Below are 18,951 nucleotides of genomic sequence, written 5' to 3' on the forward strand. Positions count from 1 at the left end.
CACAAAGCAGTTGTACTTTAGAATGTAATAAACTGGTCAAGTTAACTAGGGGAAATGTTGGCTTTAGTACAAATCTAACATCACATTTTTAAATCCTAGGGCTCCTCTATGCTTATGTTACAGCAGCTCAGCTGCGCTGTAGCACTTCAGTGTAGAAATTACCTATGCCAATGGGAGGATTGTTCCCTACAATATACACTCCAGTGCTTTGTAAATTGTGCTAAATTGTGCAGCGCTAAATTGAAAATGCCCAAGCAATGGGGTTTCCAATGACTCCTTTAAGGTACTACACCATAGTCCAGCATCTCACTCAAAAAGATTTTGCTGATGTTCAGCCTCAAATTTTCCCCTTGATAATCCGTCTGTCACTGTACTACCCACATGCAATTTTAACAAGTCATGATTCCTCATTGAGAATTGAACCTGGAATCTCCAGTGCTAATAGGATGAACCTCTGCCACTTGAGCTAAAGGAATAGTTCCATTATCTGACAGATGTAATAGACTAATGTCCTCTGTGGATCAGCCACTAGAGGGGGATACCTAACACAGTGAACAGGCACACAATGAAGCATGAAGAGCTGCTGTAAATAAAAATATCCTCCACTCCAAATTAACTCCAAGCGACACTCCCATTAGTTTCCCCGTTTAAAAGAAAACACACACGCATTTGGATTGCTAAACTTCATATTGTATTTAAATAAACTGAATTTGAAAGAAAAAAAATGATATGGCTTTACACTGCAAATTATTTTTACACAACTGTAAACATGCATATGTTTAGCCTATAATAAAGTAAACTATGCAAATAAACTTTAGGCACAGTATTCTCCAAATAGTTATATGTACTTCAATTTTGTATTATTCCTGAGTACCCATTTCTCTGACCCTAGAGAAAAAAACACAAGTGAGAACGTTTTCCTATCAGCCTTTCCTCTTAAACCAATTGGTTAAGTCTGGTTTCTGAGAACATGGGATGTTCCAATTTGTTTTGCTGGATCATCAAGGCATACAGCATGGGTACACGAGAAGCCATAAAACCTTTTGAGGGAGTGGGATACAAGTGTGGCCTATACTGACCTTTCTGATATGTATATTTTAGGTCTTCTGGCTTGATGAGGGCTGACTCAGTACATGATCATAGGCAATGTCTGGTGTATTCCTTTTTGTGTTGTCTTATCCCCTTTTAAACTGCATACACTCGAAGAATAAACAGAACACTTCCTATGAAACACCCCATATTTTAGAGGGCACCATGAAGCCACTGAATAACTTATAATGCGTTGTTGCAGTAATTAGCTACTTCACTGCTTATCTAACATGTAAGTCAAGGGAAATTCAGGATGATATTTTGGAAGCAACATTACTACTAATTAGGTTGCAAACACACATTCAATTAAATAGCTGCTATACCAATTGTTAAGACCAAAGCTTTTGCAGCTTGCTAGGAGAGAGCACCTGTATTCTCTTTGCTCACAGAGAAAAATCAAATCATTTTGGTTATAAACCAACTGTATTTCTTAATTATGTGTTAAAATATGTATACATATCATATTCTTTTAGAACCAGATATTTTTAAAAATATATGTACAAGAAAGATGCCTCTTTAAATATATATCGAATGCAGGAAAATAATCCGGGTTTTATAACCTTCCTTCAAAATTCCCCTAGTGCCCTCCAATGCATTTTTTTAAAAAAGAGATAAAACCCCTAACAAACAGGGAAACAAAACCACATGAATGATGGTAGACTACCACTGATAGACAAAAGCCAGGAAAGTAAACATTTAGCTTTGTATTTCCTGGCTTACATTAGACGCCTACTGCCACTTGCCTTATTCCATGTGGGTAACAGCTGAAATTGAACCGTGTGTGGAGTGGGCAGCATGAACCTCATGCACCACTTAAGTCCTACGTATGCACAAAATGAAACAAACAAACAAACAAAAAGCACTTACAGGGGTAAATGTTTCTTGCTCTGAAGAATGACAGGACCCATTGTCCCTCATGAGATCCATGCCAAGGAACAACCTGGGGAAAACTCCATGTAGAGAACCTTGGAGAAGGTGGGCTGCTTCCAGTTGCATCTTATAACTGTTTATTCATCTGTTTGTTGTAATCATCTTGTAGCCATGGGCTCTAGCCCTGCAGTTGCAAATATCTTTCCTCCAGTTCCACATGGAGCTCTATTTTGGAGTAATTTAAATAAGGTTGATATTCTATATTTAAACCGTTTTCGTTAGAGACTGAAAACCAGAATTAAATGAGACTGTGTGATATATTAGAGAAAGTTGTCCTAGTTCTTATTTACATAGGTAGGTACTTTTGTTACTTAAAACACCTAAGAACATTACTTTGAGAGAATACCTGTCTTCAATGCCAATTATTACACATACGCAGTGTGTGTACATGTGTGACTGTTTGTTTATGAAGGTAATTTGAACAGCTTCTAGTATTGTTTCCTCTAATAATGGAGGCAGCAACTGAAGTTTTATTTAAAATTATTCCATAAGGCATTGGTGCAACAAGGTAGTGATGTAAGAGAAGTTATAAAATTGCCTCTTCAAACTGTTTAAAACACTCCCACATCACGGTTAACCAAAAATAGCAATAAAAAGGCATTAGAAAAGCCCCAAACTGAAGACGACAGTTTAGTGATGAGTTTAGTTTACACTCCAGCTCCCACATGGGTTTTTTAATGAATTGTTGGCTCACGTCTATCCTAAACACACATTTTTCCTTAATGTACTATGGCACTGAACATCTCCCATGAACAAGAAACATTTAGATTACATCAAGAGAATATGCATTATGCTTTACAGATCAACAGTAGTCAGGATCACAGACTGGCTTATCTACTGTACATATCTATTTAAAACTTTAAAAGACTAAGAATATACATAAAATATACACTTAATAAACAAAATAAAATCCTCCTCAGCTTCTGTTTAGGATAACATTTGATATTCCATAGGGTTACACATTGCTTCTAATAAAATTCCATGCACGGAGCTATTCCCGTGCCAATTCCCTCATCAGCATTGGGCTCATTGAAAAGTAAATTAGTTCTTCATATATATGCAGTAGAAAAAGAGAAACCTCAGCCCTAGTCATCACTGTCACTTCCAGATTCACTCAACTGCAAGTCATTTCCTATTGGGGACAAAAAACAAGAATACCAGAAGTTAATTCATACTTTGATTATATTAGGCAAACTGCTGAGATGCTGTTTATGTTCATTTCTGTGTAATTCTTATTTAAATCTCCAGTTTTAAATTCAATAATTCTTAAATTTGAATATAATCATTCTCCATATTCAAAAACATTAAAATTTGCACAGAGTTTATTTAAGGCCCAATCCAGGCAAAGTTGAGTCTCCTTGGCTCCACAACCACCAAGGCTACTACTCCCTGTTCAAAAAGAAGCATTCGCCTTCTCAGCAGCTGTGGAATTAATTCCACACCCTCCGCCCAGCCAAAGTGCCATATATGACTTTTGGGCAGGACACTAAGAAAATCCCTGGCTTCATCTATGCTATTAAAATAACCATTTTTTTTAAAGATAGTAGTTTCAGTAGTGAAGATAGGGTTGTTGTATGGGGAAGTTCTATGGCCTATGTCACACAGGAGGTCAGGCTACATGATCACAGTGGTCTCTTCTAGCCTGTGGATAAATCAGGAAAGTGCGGGCAGCTCAAGAATATTGGGCTGAGCCTATTTGATAGCTCTGCTTCAGAAGTCAGTGAGGAAGGGGAAAACCAGGGAGCTCTGAGGCCCAAAGATAGGTCAGAAGCAGGAGGCCCAGAGACCTACACTGTCCTCATAGTATGTACCAAAGGTCCCCAAACTGTGGAGTGCACCCTCCTTGCGGGGGGGGTGCAAAGTTGGAGGGGGCACAGCAGTGCCTGGATCAGCCTCCTTGGAGGGTGGGGAAGGAGTGCCACCCAGCGCTGCCCACAGCCACAGCTCTGGCCCTGCCCCCAGGCCCTTGACACAGCTCCAGTCCTGACTGCGACCCCGGACTCAACCACAGTTCCAGGCCGCGGCTCCTGGCCCCCTGGCCATGGCTCCCAACAGTGGCCCTGGCCCCCCTCCCAGACGTGGTTCCTGGGGGGCACAGACAGGTTCCATTACGGACAAGGGGGGAGGCGTGATGGAAAAAGTTTGGGGACCACTGCTACATAGCAACTGTCTGTCACTTCTCTTGCAGAATTCTGATGAACATGAGAATGAGAAATGTCCTCTTCATTCTTGGGTAATGTACATGCTTTCTTTTAAGTTGGCCTATAACATGTGCCCTATCATCTTCCACATTCCTGCCCTCAAATGCAGGTCCACTGCAACGGAGCTACTGAAAAAAATAAGACAGTGGCTGTTTCTTTTCCTTTTTAACATTTTTGGGGGGTTTCCATGCTATGGCAAGCGTTCCCCTCTAGAGGTGTTCTTCATGTTACAGATGTATCAATGGTTTATCCATGGACACATGTTGGATCAAGCCTTTGAAATTCAAGCACATTACAAGCCTGGCAAATCTGACCTCCTAAATAAGGGCCTATCCAAGGCCCACTAAGTCAGTGAATAGACTCTGCTGACTTCAGTGGGCTTTGGATAGGGCCTTGAGTGAAGGTCTAAATACTAATTAGCAAAACTCACATTTCTTTCTAAGTACTGGACTAATCAAGGAGGATTAGATGCACCAGATTCATTTTCATATTTAATTCACCAAAACCCTCCATGTTTGTGTCTGTTACAGCTGTCCCCCTGCTGCATTCCTTTTTCCCCTCTCCTTTCTGTTTGTCCTGTGTGGCCGCCCCTCCCGGGCATTTTGCTAACTAAAGTCACAGCCCTATTCATAGGGATGGCTTGAACAGACTAACTGGAGCCATTGCTCTGCCTAGGGAGGGGGCTTCTTGCTTCTTTGTTTGGCTCCTTTGTTCAGACCTGGGCTCGGTGTGGGGGGCACGGCCCAGAAATGCAAGACCTGAAGTGGCCAACTAATTAAGCATATGAGTCATACCTGTGGCTCAGAACATGCCCAGGCATGCCTATGCTCACCTGCAGCCTTTCCCTGCCTTCTCTCCTCCCCTGTATCAAGAGGAGCCAATCAAAAGTACTGGTGGGAAACTGCCTGAGTTTGCCTTTAAAGCCAGACATTTTCTGATCAGACCTCGGAGAAGGTCCTTGCTTTGCCACCTGGTCTGATCAGCTAGGGGTCTTTGGGGGGCCCTCTCCCCGCTCTCGTTTGTTTTTGAGCGTACCCCCGTTTTTAAACTCCCCTCCCACGAACAACGAATTTGTGCCTGGAGATCTCCTGATTACTGAAAGCGAATCGAGTCCTCTCTCCATCCTCCGATGCTACTGCTGTTCCTGTCTCTGTGTTTGCTGCTGTCCTGGGGATTGGTAAGAGCTCTCTCTTGCAGACTCCCCCTGTCCTAGCTGCTGGCCTTGTTTCCCAAGCAGACAGACCCAAGCTAACTCCTTGGTCTGTATCTATAATCTGTTTCTTGCTCCGCAGCGCCTTTGCTGCTAAAAATAAGCCTGTGCCGCTGCTAAGCTGTGCCTTCCTGGACTGTATCCTGGGCTGCCAGCTTGCAGCCGCCCCACTGCTGCAGCCACCACTAGTTAACTCCCCTCCCCCCCGGGGCTGTACCCTGGACACACACCACTCTGCCCTCTGGAATTGCTCCCCCTCCCGATCAAAGAATCGGCATAGTGTAAGAATTAGAATCAGGTTCTTAGTCTAGATAAGTTGTAATTTCATTTTGCATAGCTGTGGTTAAGTTAGGTTTAGAGAATTGTTTATATTGTGCTCTGTAAATTAGGTTTAAAAAATTCTTGCATTGTGTTCTGTTGCTTGCTAATTTGTGTAGTCTTGGTTAAGTTAGATCATAGATAAGATTTTGCTGTGTTCTGTATAATTGTGGTTCAGTCTGTCTTGCCGCTGCCCTAATCCCCCTCCCCCCCGAGCTTGCCTGTGTCTCCCCCCGAGCTCCCCAGTCACTCGTTGCAGTCTCTCTGCTGTTTAAACTTGCAGCCTGTCTGCTCTCTGTGTCTCCCTGAGTTTAAATCTCCCTCTCCTCTCTGCTGTTTAAACTTGCAGCCTGTCTGCTCTCTGTGTCTCCCTGAGTTTAAATCTCCCTCCGCAGCACCTCTGCCTTTGGTCTCTGCTCCACCACGTGCTCCTCTTCCCCCATCCCCCAACCTCATTCCTCTACCACTGCCTTTCTCTCTCTCTCTTTTAATCCCTTCCCCCTCGTGTTCACCCCGCTCCTACTGCTGCCAAACCTCAATTGTATTACTGAAGTCTAGCATAAAACCCCATTGGTTACCCTTTTTCTCTCTGATACACCTCACATTTTACATTTACACCACTGTGACACATTTTTACCTAGATTTAACACATTTTACCCATAACTGTTATTTAACACATTTTACCCATAACTGTTAGCTGGTTATATGCTGCTGTGACACACCCTTTACATAGAAATTGTTAGCTACCTGTTACATTTACACTTCAGTGTTAATTGGTTACCAACTATATTGTACCCCACTGTATTGTACCCCACTACTGAAACCCCCTATACTATTTACTAAAAGAAACCCCTCCCCAATTGTCTACCTTAACAAACCCCATACCCCTCACTATTAAATTTTCCCTGGTTTTGCATTTTCTTAATAAAGTTTATTTTGCATCCCACCAGTGCAGTAATTGTCCCCCAAGATCCCCTACCTGCTGGCAGGGTCAGTTTGAATTTACCTGAATCTGCTACAGAAATCACGGGGACTTAGCACACAGCACACATTTTAGGTCCAGCTCGTCACGGAGCATATAGCGGAACCACAGAGAGGATATAGCAATTTGACTAGCCATAATCTCCTCATCTTTGCCTATCTCCTATGGTAGACAGGAGCGGGTCTCTCTACAGTTCCTCCCACGTCCTCACATTTTTTATGCTTTTAAACTGGCAGTGAAGGATGGGTGGGATAGTGATGAGGATTGCTGGGCACAGTAGCACAGGAGGGGAAAACGTTTGAGAGGGCGTGATGCATAATTTAGCTGCACCTCTGACCCTTTCTCTGACCTCTCTGAATGCACCCTCCATAGATGCTGGCCTTGTACCGTCACCTCTCTCAGGGTGGAATCCCGTGATTCTCCCACCCTTAGACTTGGTCTCAGGATATAGAGACCAGCCAGCAGGTAACAGCCTGCGTGAGGCAGGGGACATTCTGCCTGCCTGTCTCCCTCCACACCGATGGTCCCCAAGGACTCACAAGGGAACGGTGAGCTAGCGAGGGACACTGGTGTAAGATGTTTGTTGTTTTGTATGATCTGTATTTTCCTATGTGGTATATGATTAAGTAAAAGAGCACAATGCTCTGTGTAAAGTGTGGGTGTTACAGGCTTCGCAACTGCCGCATGCCCCTGACAGAGTTAAACTGTAACTAGAAGCTTCACACCTCTTGGATGGACATCTGGGAGAGGGGTATGTTGGAACAACTGGGTTATCTTGGGGGTCAGTGCTGGGCCTGGGGGCATAGAACAGAAGGGCAGAGGAGATCCATTTTGGAGAAGGGGCAGAAGACAGAGTCAGTGCCCAGGAAATGTGCCTGAGAGGCCCAGGGAGAAAACAGTGCTGTAGCCTGCTGAGGCTCTAGAACAGAGGTGGGCAAACTACAGCCCGCGGGACCCTCCTGCCCGGCCCTTGAGCTCCTGCCGTGGGAGGCTTGCCCCTGGCCCCTACCCTGTTATTCCCTCTGCCCCACAGCCTCAGCTCGCCCCGCCACCAGCACAATGCTCTGGGCGGCGAGCTCCTGGGGCAGCACAGCTGCAGAGCCAGGGCCTGACCTGGTGCTCTGTGTGGTGCGGTGTCGTGGCTGGCTCCAGCTGGGCGACACGGCTGCCTGTCCTACTGCTCTGGGTGACGCGGCTGTAGTGCCGCCAGCCACCAGTGCTCCAGGCAGTGCGGTAAAGGGGCAGGGAGCAGCGGGGGTTGGATAGAGGGCAGGGGAGTTCGGGGTGTTGATAGCGGTCGGGGTGGTCAGAGGGCGGGAAACGGGGGTTGAATGGGGAAAAGGGTCACGGGGGGGCAGTCCGGAAGGAGAGGGGGGGTTGGATGGGGTGGCAGGGGGTCCAGGGGCTGTCAGGGGACAGGGAACAGGAGGGTAGGATGGGGCAGGCCATCAGGGGACAGGGAGCAGGGGTAGAGTCCCGGGGGGGGCAATCAAGGGGCAAGAAGTGGGGGTGTGGGGTGGATCAGATACGGGGCGGTAGCCGGGCCACACTTGGCTGTTTGAGGAGACACATCCTCCGCTAACCGGCCATCCATACAACTTTGGAAACCGGATGTGGCCCTCAGGCCAAAAAGTTTGCCTGCCCCTGCTCTAGAAGCAGGGACACAGAAGGTTGAATTCCCCTCACAGCAGTCCCAGCGAGTGGTCACAAGAGGGTGCTCACTAGGTACTGTAAAAAGAACAGGAGTACTTGTGGCACCTTAGAGATTAACAAATTTATTTCAGCATAAGCTTTCGTGGGCTACAGCTCACTTCTTTGGCTGCAACCGAAGAAGTGAGCTGTAGCCCATGAAAGCTTATGCTGAAATAAATTTGTTGGTCTCTAAGGTGCCACGAGTACTCCTGTTCTTTTTGTGGATACAGACTAACACGGCTGCTACTCTGAAACTAGGTACTGTGACACCTTCCTGCTTGTTTAACAGCCCTGTTATTAAAGTAACCTAACCTAGGGATAGTCAGCATCCCAATAACCCAATATAGCCATGCAGTAATTATTCCAATAACCAGGTCACATGCAGTATTCATCAGTTATTACAAGTTAGCTCCACGTCCTTTGTACGTCTGTATCAACTTCTAACTAACTCTCACACCCACACAAACACAACACAGCAACTTCACTAAAAGGTTTACTATATATGCAGCCAATCCCACATTTCAAAAGCTCTTTTTTTTTTTTTTTTAATTTAAAAAACAATGCTTCCCCTCCCCAAAGTGTACAGATACTCCCTGGATTATGCAAGACCTGACTTACGCAAATTCGACCTTTCGCAAAAAGTTCCATAAGGCTTAAATAAAATTTTCAAGTTGTGGAAAATATTGCGTAGAGTACCGAAACACAAAGTACTGTACTGTAGTGTGGAGGAATACAGCAGTAGCATCTCCTACAAGGGAAGGCTTTGCACTCTCTCAGCCTCTCAGTCTCATGTTATTTCAATGATACTGTATTTTGTTATTTCACCCTATTATTTCATTCAAATTATGCCTGGAAAGTGACCAAGTGACAGCAAGAGTGCAGGACCAGTTCGTAAGCAAAAGAAGATTGATTTAGAGAACAAAATATTGTAATTGTTTGTTTTTTATGCTTGCACAATATATGTTTGCAACTTACGTAAAATTCAGGTTATGCAAGGCTTTCCGGAATGGAATGATTGCGTAAGTTGAGAAGCATCTGTATCCTACTCCTCCCTGATCAGGCTTTGCGCCCAGTCACACTGAGTGCCAGCTCTAAAACCCACTGAAGCTGATGGGAGTCTTTTGGGTTTTGGCTCAAGCCCTTGATGCCTAAGCAGCCTCTGTACTAGGGGTGGGCAAACTTTTTGGCCCAAAGGCCACATCTGGATGGGGAAATTGCATGCAGGGCCATGAATGTATAGCTGGGACAATGGGTTGGGGTGTGGGAAGGGGTGTGCCTGGGGGCTCAGGGCAGGTGGTTGGGGTGCAGGAGGAGTGCAAGGTGCGACAGGGGACTCAGGGCAGGGGTTTTGGGTGCGGGCTCCAGCCCAGCAGTGGCACTCAGCAAGGCTAAGGCAGGCTCTCTGCTTGCCCTGGCCCCACACTGTGCCACTCCTGGAAGTGGCTGGCAGCACGTCCTGCAGACCCTGGAGGCAGGAGGGTAGAGGGCTTCGCGCACTGCCTTTGCCTGTGGGTACTTCCCCCGAAGCTCCCATTGGCCATGGTTTCCCGTTCCCAGCCAATGGGAGCTGCAGGGAGTGGTGCCTGGATGTGAGGGCAGAGTGTGGAGGCCTCTGCCTCACCCCCCTCCCCTAGGGGCCACAGGAACATGGTTCTGGCCGCTTCCAGGAGCGGCGCAGGGCCCGTGGCGCCACAGAGATGGCAATCCTGCAGGACGGATCTGGCCCACGGGCCATAGTTTGCCTAGCCTTGCTCTATATCTTCAAATAAATAAGAACTTTTTGTTATAAGGTCTCCCTTTCACATATTTCAATCTGCACGCAGGCAACTGCTTGGGATAACCATTTGGTAAACTATATTCTACAGTAGTATCTAAATCTGCTTAGAAAATCTATGCCTTTTGGTGGCAACACATAGGTTCCCACAGCAACAACACACAACTTTACTTACTGAGAGTGTTCATTAGCTGATTGCTTCCTTGTGGCCTGCTGGTACCATTAGCAATCGCATTTCTGTTGTTGTACTGCTGGTGTGGTGGCTGAGAGGGGGAAATGCGTGCAGTCTCTTCCCCGTCACTGCTAGAGCTTTCATCATCACTCCCAGAAGAGCTCTCAGAGTCCGATGAGCTGCTACCACTGCTGCTGCTCATCTGTTCAATAATTTCAACCTCTGCTCTTAGCTCTGGAATAGGATGACATTTGTTGGGTCAAAACATTTACAGGCTTCTGTAAATTTCAGGAAAGGAATGTTAAAATGCAACAGTTATGTCAAGTATAATTTACCAAGCACAATGAACAAGTCTAAAATAAAATCAAAAGGAGAGAATTGGGGGTGGAAAACAAAAGAAAGATATATACAACTGTGCCTAAGTGCTGCAGCTGAATCTAGAGAAGAGGTAATAATCACTGCTTCTCTAAACTTCATTTCTTTCACTACCACTTTATATGTTTTCTATTTTTAAAACCATTCCTTACTGTATTATTCATTTACTGAGTGCTCAATGTGCCAGGCACTTTACAGACAAAACAGGCATCAAATGTAAATGATTTGGGGGTCAGAGTATATAACAGTTGACACAATGGGTACAAATTTCAAAAGTACCCAGTGACTTAGGAGCCTAAGTTCCACAGAAAAACCTGTAGGATTTAGGCTCATTTGAAAATGGTATCAGATGCAACAAGTGACAGTAACAATAAGGAGAGAATGGGATTACAACAATAAAGTTATGAAGTTCTTTAGATTTGCCATGCATCCTTCTTGGTGGTTCCAGTGGTAATATGAAAGTTATATCAGCAAGAGTTTGGAACTGTCACATTACTTACCAAGGATTTAGATAAGTCATCCCAAATCACACCATTGTTGTATATTTGAATATTCCATGTTACTCAAAAACTATTTGAAGGATTTTTTGAACATTTTGTGAGGACTACAACTTGTATCCCTCCACCAATAACATTAAGCATTTAGTTACCATAAGTCCAAAGGTACAGGGACCAGAGGTAAAGAAATAATAAAACTAGCATTATTTATATGATGAAACGCACCCAAAATCGTCAGAGTTCAAGCCTCATTGTGCTGGACATTGTACATACACAAGCTAAGAAATGAGTTCCTATCTTAAAGAACTTACAGTCTAATAGAAAGAGTGGGAGAAATCAGGTATTATCTTCATTTTACAAATGGGGACCTAAGGCACAGAAAAATGTAAGTGTCTTGCCCCGGGTTACATAGGAATACTGTAGCAGAAACAGAGTTTGAACCCAAATTTCCAAAGTTCTACTCCAGTGTTTGAATCACAAGACCATTCTTTCTGTGTAAAGTATTTCCAAAATGACCTTCAACAGATCTTTTCTATACATAAAAATGCCATGACATTAAAATTCATGATCGCGAACATTTCAGAGTTAAGGCTAAATACTGTATCTGATTGGAAAGGAGAGGGTTCCAGATGCCCGATGATACAACAGCTACAGGATCAGGAAATAAGACTAAAGAATCCTACTAAGCTCTCAGCCTCCACTGTATTTTGGCAATGAAATCCATTGGGTAATTATGCACTGGCCTAAAGTTTCCTTTTTCAATTTTAAATTTGCTATCTTTCAATTTCTAAGTCAGCTACATTCAACTGGAATTAAGGAAAACAATATTATAACTATACAATGGAGCAACAGACTGTCTAAATCAAGTTGTACTTCTTAAGGAAATGAGGCTGTTCTGGCAATTTGGCTGCTGAAGCAAAACATACTGGTTATGTTACCCACAGTTCACCTGTTTGCAAGACAGCAATTTCGGTTCAATCTTTTAGATTTAAAAAAAATCTGTCATCTGTTTCTGTTGGATTTACATGACTGGGTCAATGGCAGGGAGTAATATATCTTTCAAAAGTGATTTCTCTCTCTCTTATTCTCCTCCTCACTTAGTCTTGCAGTTTTTAGAATTTTATTTCGTGCTGGAGTCTGAGAACTGGACAAGGAGCACTCCCAAGTCTGGGTTCTCAATTTATTCCCAAACTGCGGGTTTTTAGAATCCCATAACAACTTTCAGGCTTAGAGGATCTCTCAATGTCTAAACTAAGCAAGTTGGGGAAACTAAGCACAATGGAAAATGGAAATCCCACAGATGTGAATATCTTTTACCTTAGCTTGATTCGGTAAATTTTCTGCATGCCTCAAGTGATACTTTGGATCAAGGGAGTTGATAATTATAACTACTCACTGAGCACTAAAAATGTACATGGTGCAAATATTCACAGTCTATGTCTCAAAGAGCCGAGAATCTAATGGACAGAAAAGATGTATTGGGAGAACTAGAGGAAGGGGCTTCCACTCATTTACTTGTTTATAAGCCCTATGGAAGAAGCGAGTCATATGTGGAAAATATGAATGAGAAGTTGGGATGACCTGGCAGACTGAGAGTGGGAGGGCCCTCCAACATAGGAGTGTGGTGCTCTTCTCAGGGCAACACAGAACCATAAGCCACTGTTACCCTCTGCCTGAGCAAGGGAGAGCTTTGTTGGAGATCAGACTACGTGTGATCTCCCTAACACACCAGTCTGTCCGCTTCACAAGTAAATTCCTTGAGATTCTGCCAGTCTTAATCTTTCCTGCAGGTAACAAATCAGTGAACCCTGGTTCCTGAGCTCTCCAGAGACATCTCTCTGTAGTGTTGTAATAAGCCTCTGTCCCAAATCTGGACCTTAGCGTCCAAAATCTGGGTGCTTAGCATGAAACTCCCCCAAGCTTATTACCAGCTTGGACCTGATCTCGCTGCCACCAGACAGGAATTACAGCGCCTGCCTCGCTCTGGTCCCCCAGACTTTCCCTGGAGGGACCCCAAGACTCAGAAACCCTGAGTCTCGCACCAAAGGGAAACCAACCCCCTCCCCTTGTCTCCTCTTTATTTCATCCCCAGCTCCCCCTCCCTGGGTTATCCTGGGCGATACTGTACTTAACTCCTTGAATGCAAGACAGAGAGGGCAATTTACCTTCCCCCGAGGCTATGCATTCAAACCTAGTCAAGCTAACACAAAGAGATTTTCCCCCTCCCTTCGTCCCTTAGCCTTAACTAGAGAAAAACCTCAAGCAGGTTTTAAAAAGAAAGCTTTATATAAAAAGAAAGGAAAAGACATAAACATATAAACTCTGCATCAAGATGACATATACAGGGCTATTGCTTATAAGAAAATATGAATAAACAGTCTGATTCAAAAAGATATCCAATTTGAAACATTCCAGCAAGGTACACACATGTAAATACAAAATACAATATAAACCTATTGCTTTTCCTTTTGTACTCACACCTTGGTAACAGAAGGGTAGAAAGAAGCTTGGAGATAGAAAGAAAACCTCTTCTCTCATAGCCGAGAGAAAACAAACAGACAGAACAAAAACAAACACCCCCAGAAGTTCCCTCCCTCACTTTGAAAAATCCAGTTTCCTGATTGGTCCTCTGGTCAGTGTTTGGTTCCCTTTGTTAACCCTTTACAGGTAAAAGAAACATTAACCCTTAGCTATCTGTTTATGACAAGTGTCCAGTCCTTCTGACTGGATACTCTCAGAAATTGTTAAGTGTGCTATCTCAAAAGAGACAGTACGCACACCAGCTTGTTAGGTTAGCTGAGGACTCATTCTATACTTCAACAAAACAGCACTGATAGTAAACTAGGAAGACGTTATGAAGAACAGACACTTAAGTGATACTAAGCAGAGATAATAGAAAATAGAAAACAAACAAAATAAAACATGCTTTCTGGTACCTAACATTTAATTCTAGCTAGTTAAGTCTTTGCCTAAACAGCTTTCTCACTTATAGCATCTCCAGTCCTTCCTGGCAGGAGCTCCAATGTTCACAGAATCAGAGCTTGCTGTCCACTTTGTTCCCTAAGACATGGATAAATAAGGGGTTCTCTCCTCTTCTTTTTCTAGTCCAGTAAGCCTTTGAAATGTCTTATTTGAAAATTAAGCCCAGACAGAGTTCCTGTCCTCTGCTGGTGTGTAGATGCCATGCTATGTTCCTTATCCTCTAATCAATTTGTCTTTTTGATTGGCTTAATCAGTTTGTTTACCATAGATGTAAATGTACTCTGGCCTCACCTGGCTCAATTTATATCGGAGACTCAGGCAAACTGGCAAAACAACATTTCTTTGTCTACAAAAAACTTGTTTATTTGCTCTACTCAGATTGCTTGGTGTGAACATATTTTAGGAACATATTTCCAGCACAGACATAATTCTTTATACACTAACTATATATATATATATATATCATGCAATAATATCAACGACCACCGTGTCAAGAGTTTTTACATATATCTTACAAGATATCATTTGGCTACATATTCTGACAACAGCATGGTGGGTGGCATAAAGGGGCTCTTAGGGTCAGAAGGAGGCAGCATGGAAGATGGTGTGAAGATGACAGAAGGGAGAGGAAGACAGTAATGAAAGAGTAGAGGTTGGCAACACTGGTGGAAGGAAGAGGATAGAAGATATGCAATGAGACAGTATTCAAGATGAAGGCTGAAGAGGAGGTTGGATGGGAAGTTTGAACTGGATATGGTGGGCAGGGGGGAGCCAATAGAATAATTCAGAGAGAGAAGTGACATGATCTGATTGTCAAGGAAGATAGTTTTGGCTGCTGTGTTTAGGATGGAATGAAGGGGAGCAATATGGGTGCCTGGCAGGTGAGTGAGGAGGACATTAGACAAGGCAGAGAATGATGAGAGCATGGAAATGCGTTTTAGCCACCAGGAGCGGAAAGAAAGATGTCTTGGAGAAAAGTGGCAAGATTTGTTGCCATCCTTGATGTGTGCGGAGAAGAAGAAGAACAAGAAAATGACATCAAGATTGTGAGCCTGGGGGACAGGGCTGGGAAGTTGGAGGTGTTATCGGCAGCAACAGAGAGCACTTAAGAAGGGAGATAAGTGGCTCAATTGGGGCTTTTTTTCTAATCAATTGCTGCCTCTTGGGCTTGCTGTTTCCTTTCAGATATCTCTAGTCTCCTCGCTCAGCTCCACGCAACCGATATTTTAAATTGTTCTGTGCAAACAACGTTGTTTTTGCTGATGCCACAACTGATCTTATATCATTAAAAATGTATCATGCAGAGCTTCCACAGGACTTTTAGGAAGCCCTACTGAATCCCCAATTGCTTCAGCCTGTCAAAGATGGTGGTTGAGTCCACCACAAGACGAGGTCCAAAAGGAAAAACAAAAAAATCTGCTTTATTTATGTCACAATTTGTATTTTCCTGCTTGTCTGCTCTGTTGCTTTATCAAGGCATTCTTTAGTGCAGTCATTAGTATGGATGACTTAATGTTCTGGTGCCTTTACTTTTTTGTTTCAATGTGTGATGATTACATGGCATAGTCTATACGCTGCCTTTAACTGTGAAAAGCCAAATACTTATCAGCATACTTTGTGTTCCTTAAGATCAAACAAACAAACCATGTTAATGCAATATTGAGGTTGAAAAGATCACAAGAGCCAGGAAATACAAAAGTTAATATTAAAAAAACCTCTCTATGTAGCATGTGTTAAATACATATCTTAATGAATGCACTATATCTGGCAAAGTTGATATTATTGAGGGAACCATAACTTTTGAGTTTTGTGCATTTGATTTCTCAACCTTAGCAATTTACTTAAAAGAATAAGTGAAACAAAAACATTCTTTTTTCTCCTAGGCGCTACAATAATAAATATTACTAATAAATCAAATCTATTTAGTTACTTCATTAACTAAGAACAGGGCTTTTCCCTGCTTTTCTCTGCTGTCAGCAGATGCACTGGATTTTATTCTGTTTCATGCACCTTCAATAAAATTCTTAGCTAGAAGTCCCTGGCCCTGAGAGGAACTGATTATCTAGAACTCCGACTAAAGCCAATGGGAGTTGTAGGTGCTCAGCATTTGGCGTTATGAGGCCATAAGTCCCATAGCACATTAGACAGAAGTAAACTACTTGATTTTGACAGGTTGAATTTACGGAGAAAGTAGATAGAAAAAAATGTTTTACACTGAAATTCAGCAAATTTGATTTATAAGTCCACAAGAGACAACAAATATGCAATTATGTAATGTCATCTTTAGAGTTATTTTTCAAAGTACAACTGCACTTTAGAGCACATTTTGAGCATTAAATTCATAGTTTTCCAGCAACACTGGAAAACTTGTACTTTTTCCAGATACTATATACCTACATTATGTCAATATTATTAAAAATGCATCTGTTGTGATTAAGTTTGCTATGTAAATATGTCAACAATTTTTTTCCTGCAAATACCACAATATGATCATTCATTCCCATTGAACAGTGACATGTGATAAGGTGCAGACAAGTATTCATAATGCATGAGATCCTCACCTGCACTCTGGCCCCTTGATGCTGTGTAAAAGGGATGTAGGGGCATAAAAAGGGCCAAACCTCCCCATAACTAATAGGTAAAGGATTCTCCTGCTGCTAGCATTGCAAAGTCAGCTCTGAAGGTGCCTCTCAAAGACCCTCAACACATGCCTCAGAGGGACAGGCATGTCAAGTGTGGGGTCAGAGTATGCTGTGATAATGCTGGGCAGCACAACAGCCCACAGGGCAGCCTGCAGTGGTTCCTGGAACTTAGAGAGGATCTCAGAGCTGTGTTAGTAACACCAGAGGCATCCAAGCCCCTGGGGCATCTTAGGATCAGGAGGGCGCAAAGATGGCTTAAAGCCACTTTAGATCCAGCCCCCTACGATTTGAGAGTTCTGCGCTGCACCTGTTAGAGGCACAGCACAGAACCTCACCCAGTATGCTTTACTTTTCTTCTGTACAAAGTATGTCTTTCAACGACCAAAAAGGAGATGCCATGAAACAAGAGTAAAAAAATCCTTTAACTTAAAAACCCTGTAGGAGTAAAGAAGAAATACAGGAGTCCCAAGGACTGAATACTATTTCCTGGATCTAGTTGACTTGTATCGTTCATCTTTGTTGTGTCAAAATGGCTTTTAATTGTGCTTTCCCTACACAGGTTCTCAGAATTATAAGACGTGTCAAAGTGTTGGTACTTGAATTCTCCATCGTTAGAAGCTTATGTAAAGAAAGGACAGAGGAATGTTTAGAAAAGCTACAGAAGCACAATTATTATGTGGCCAAGAACAAACTGTTGATGGATCCATACTCTCTCATTAGAACTTTACGCGAAGGGTAGATACTCTCTGTGAAATACAACTGATCTCCCAGATGGTACTTTGAAGTTCTCTACAATACGGGACATTCAGACGCTGGAGAAGTTATCAGACAGCCAGGACATTCACACTTTTGTACAACAGGTCTTCTGTTTTTAGAATACCAGGAAAGACTCTCTCTGGAGTAACCGTTACACCAGACAAATATGTAATTTTTACTGCAACAATACAACCTTTAGTCACTGCTGTATACCTTTCTGGAAAGGTTTCCGATGATTATTTAAGGCTGTGTTTACACTAGGAGCACTTTACTGGTATAAGACTATTGGTACACTATACTGGCAAAGCACTCCTAGTGTGGGTGCAGCTATACTGGAAAGCTGCAGCTTGTACCAGAATAATAAAATCTTTCACACCTCTACACCCTGCACACTCACGGAGTGAAAACAAGCTATACTGGTAAAAGTGCCATTTGGTTGGTGTAACTGTCTACAGTAGGGGGTTCTACCAGCACAGCTATGTCACTAAAGGATCACACTTCCTCACAACTATGCCAGCAGAGCTCTGTAGTACATACCTAGTTTAACTAATATTTGTTTTCTAAACTGTATAATAAGAACCATACCAGATAATTCGTTTACTAACAATGTATTTCCCTGCAGTCTGCTTGTTTGGTTGGTTTTATGTATTTGAAGAATTTTCAAAATAAAAAATTAGATATAAACACAGTGAGAAAGGACAGAAATTGCAACTAACAAACCCTCAGACTTCAGCGTGGTCTTTCGATCAACATCCTGGTGTTCACTAGATTAGAAACCGCGCAGAATGAATATAATCTGCTCCTACAACCAACATTCAGATTTTTGAAAAGTAAAAATGTCATAAAGTGACTAGTATAAGTCAAAGAAAATCTTGCTGAATAATATAGGATAAATAACGTAGGCTGAGCCCATGAGAAAACTAGCTGTATGGACCAGAGGGAAAAGACAATGCAAAGGAAACATCAGAAGTGGAGAAAGGAACAATATGGTCTAAATATACAACATATGCCTAGAAAGTACCTGACTTTTCAGTAAAATATAAACTAAACAAAAAAAGAAAGTTCCTCGCTTCAACTGCATTGTCCACAATATACCCATGGAGTGCACCACTCGGGTGGAAGGGATTTGAGCAGAGACTCTGTGCATCAATCCCCAATAGGCCTAACTTTTGGGCACAGATACAGAAACACTGAGATTAGGAGCCTGCTGCTGCTTAAGTAGGAGATTTATTTAATTTAGGCACTCAATCCTTCTTTGCCGCCCAAGATACCTGCATAATAAATATAGCAACTACATGGCAGTGTGGTCCATATTGTGCAAATTTGATCCC

At 42.9% G+C, this 18,951-nt stretch overlaps 1 protein-coding gene across 2 annotated transcripts in view; it reads right to left on the minus strand.

Moving 5' to 3' along the window:
- Positions 1–668: 668 nt before the first annotated feature.
- Positions 669–18,951, minus strand: part of EAF1 (ELL associated factor 1) — a 28,429-nt gene continuing 10,146 nt past the window's right edge. For both annotated transcript variants that reach the window (XM_032774956.2, XM_075062490.1), the window contains 2 exons: positions 10,372–10,602; positions 669–3,151 (listed from right to left, as the gene is read on the minus strand). In XM_032774956.2, the coding sequence (XP_032630847.1) occupies positions 3,105–3,151; positions 10,372–10,602 (278 nt within the window). In that variant the 3' untranslated portion in view covers positions 669–3,104. The remainder of the gene's footprint in view (positions 3,152–10,371; positions 10,603–18,951) is intronic.

Source organism: Chelonoidis abingdonii, chromosome 2, assembly GCF_003597395.2.
Source record: "Chelonoidis abingdonii isolate Lonesome George chromosome 2, CheloAbing_2.0, whole genome shotgun sequence".
Lineage (NCBI taxonomy): Eukaryota > Metazoa > Chordata > Testudines > Testudinidae > Chelonoidis > Chelonoidis abingdonii.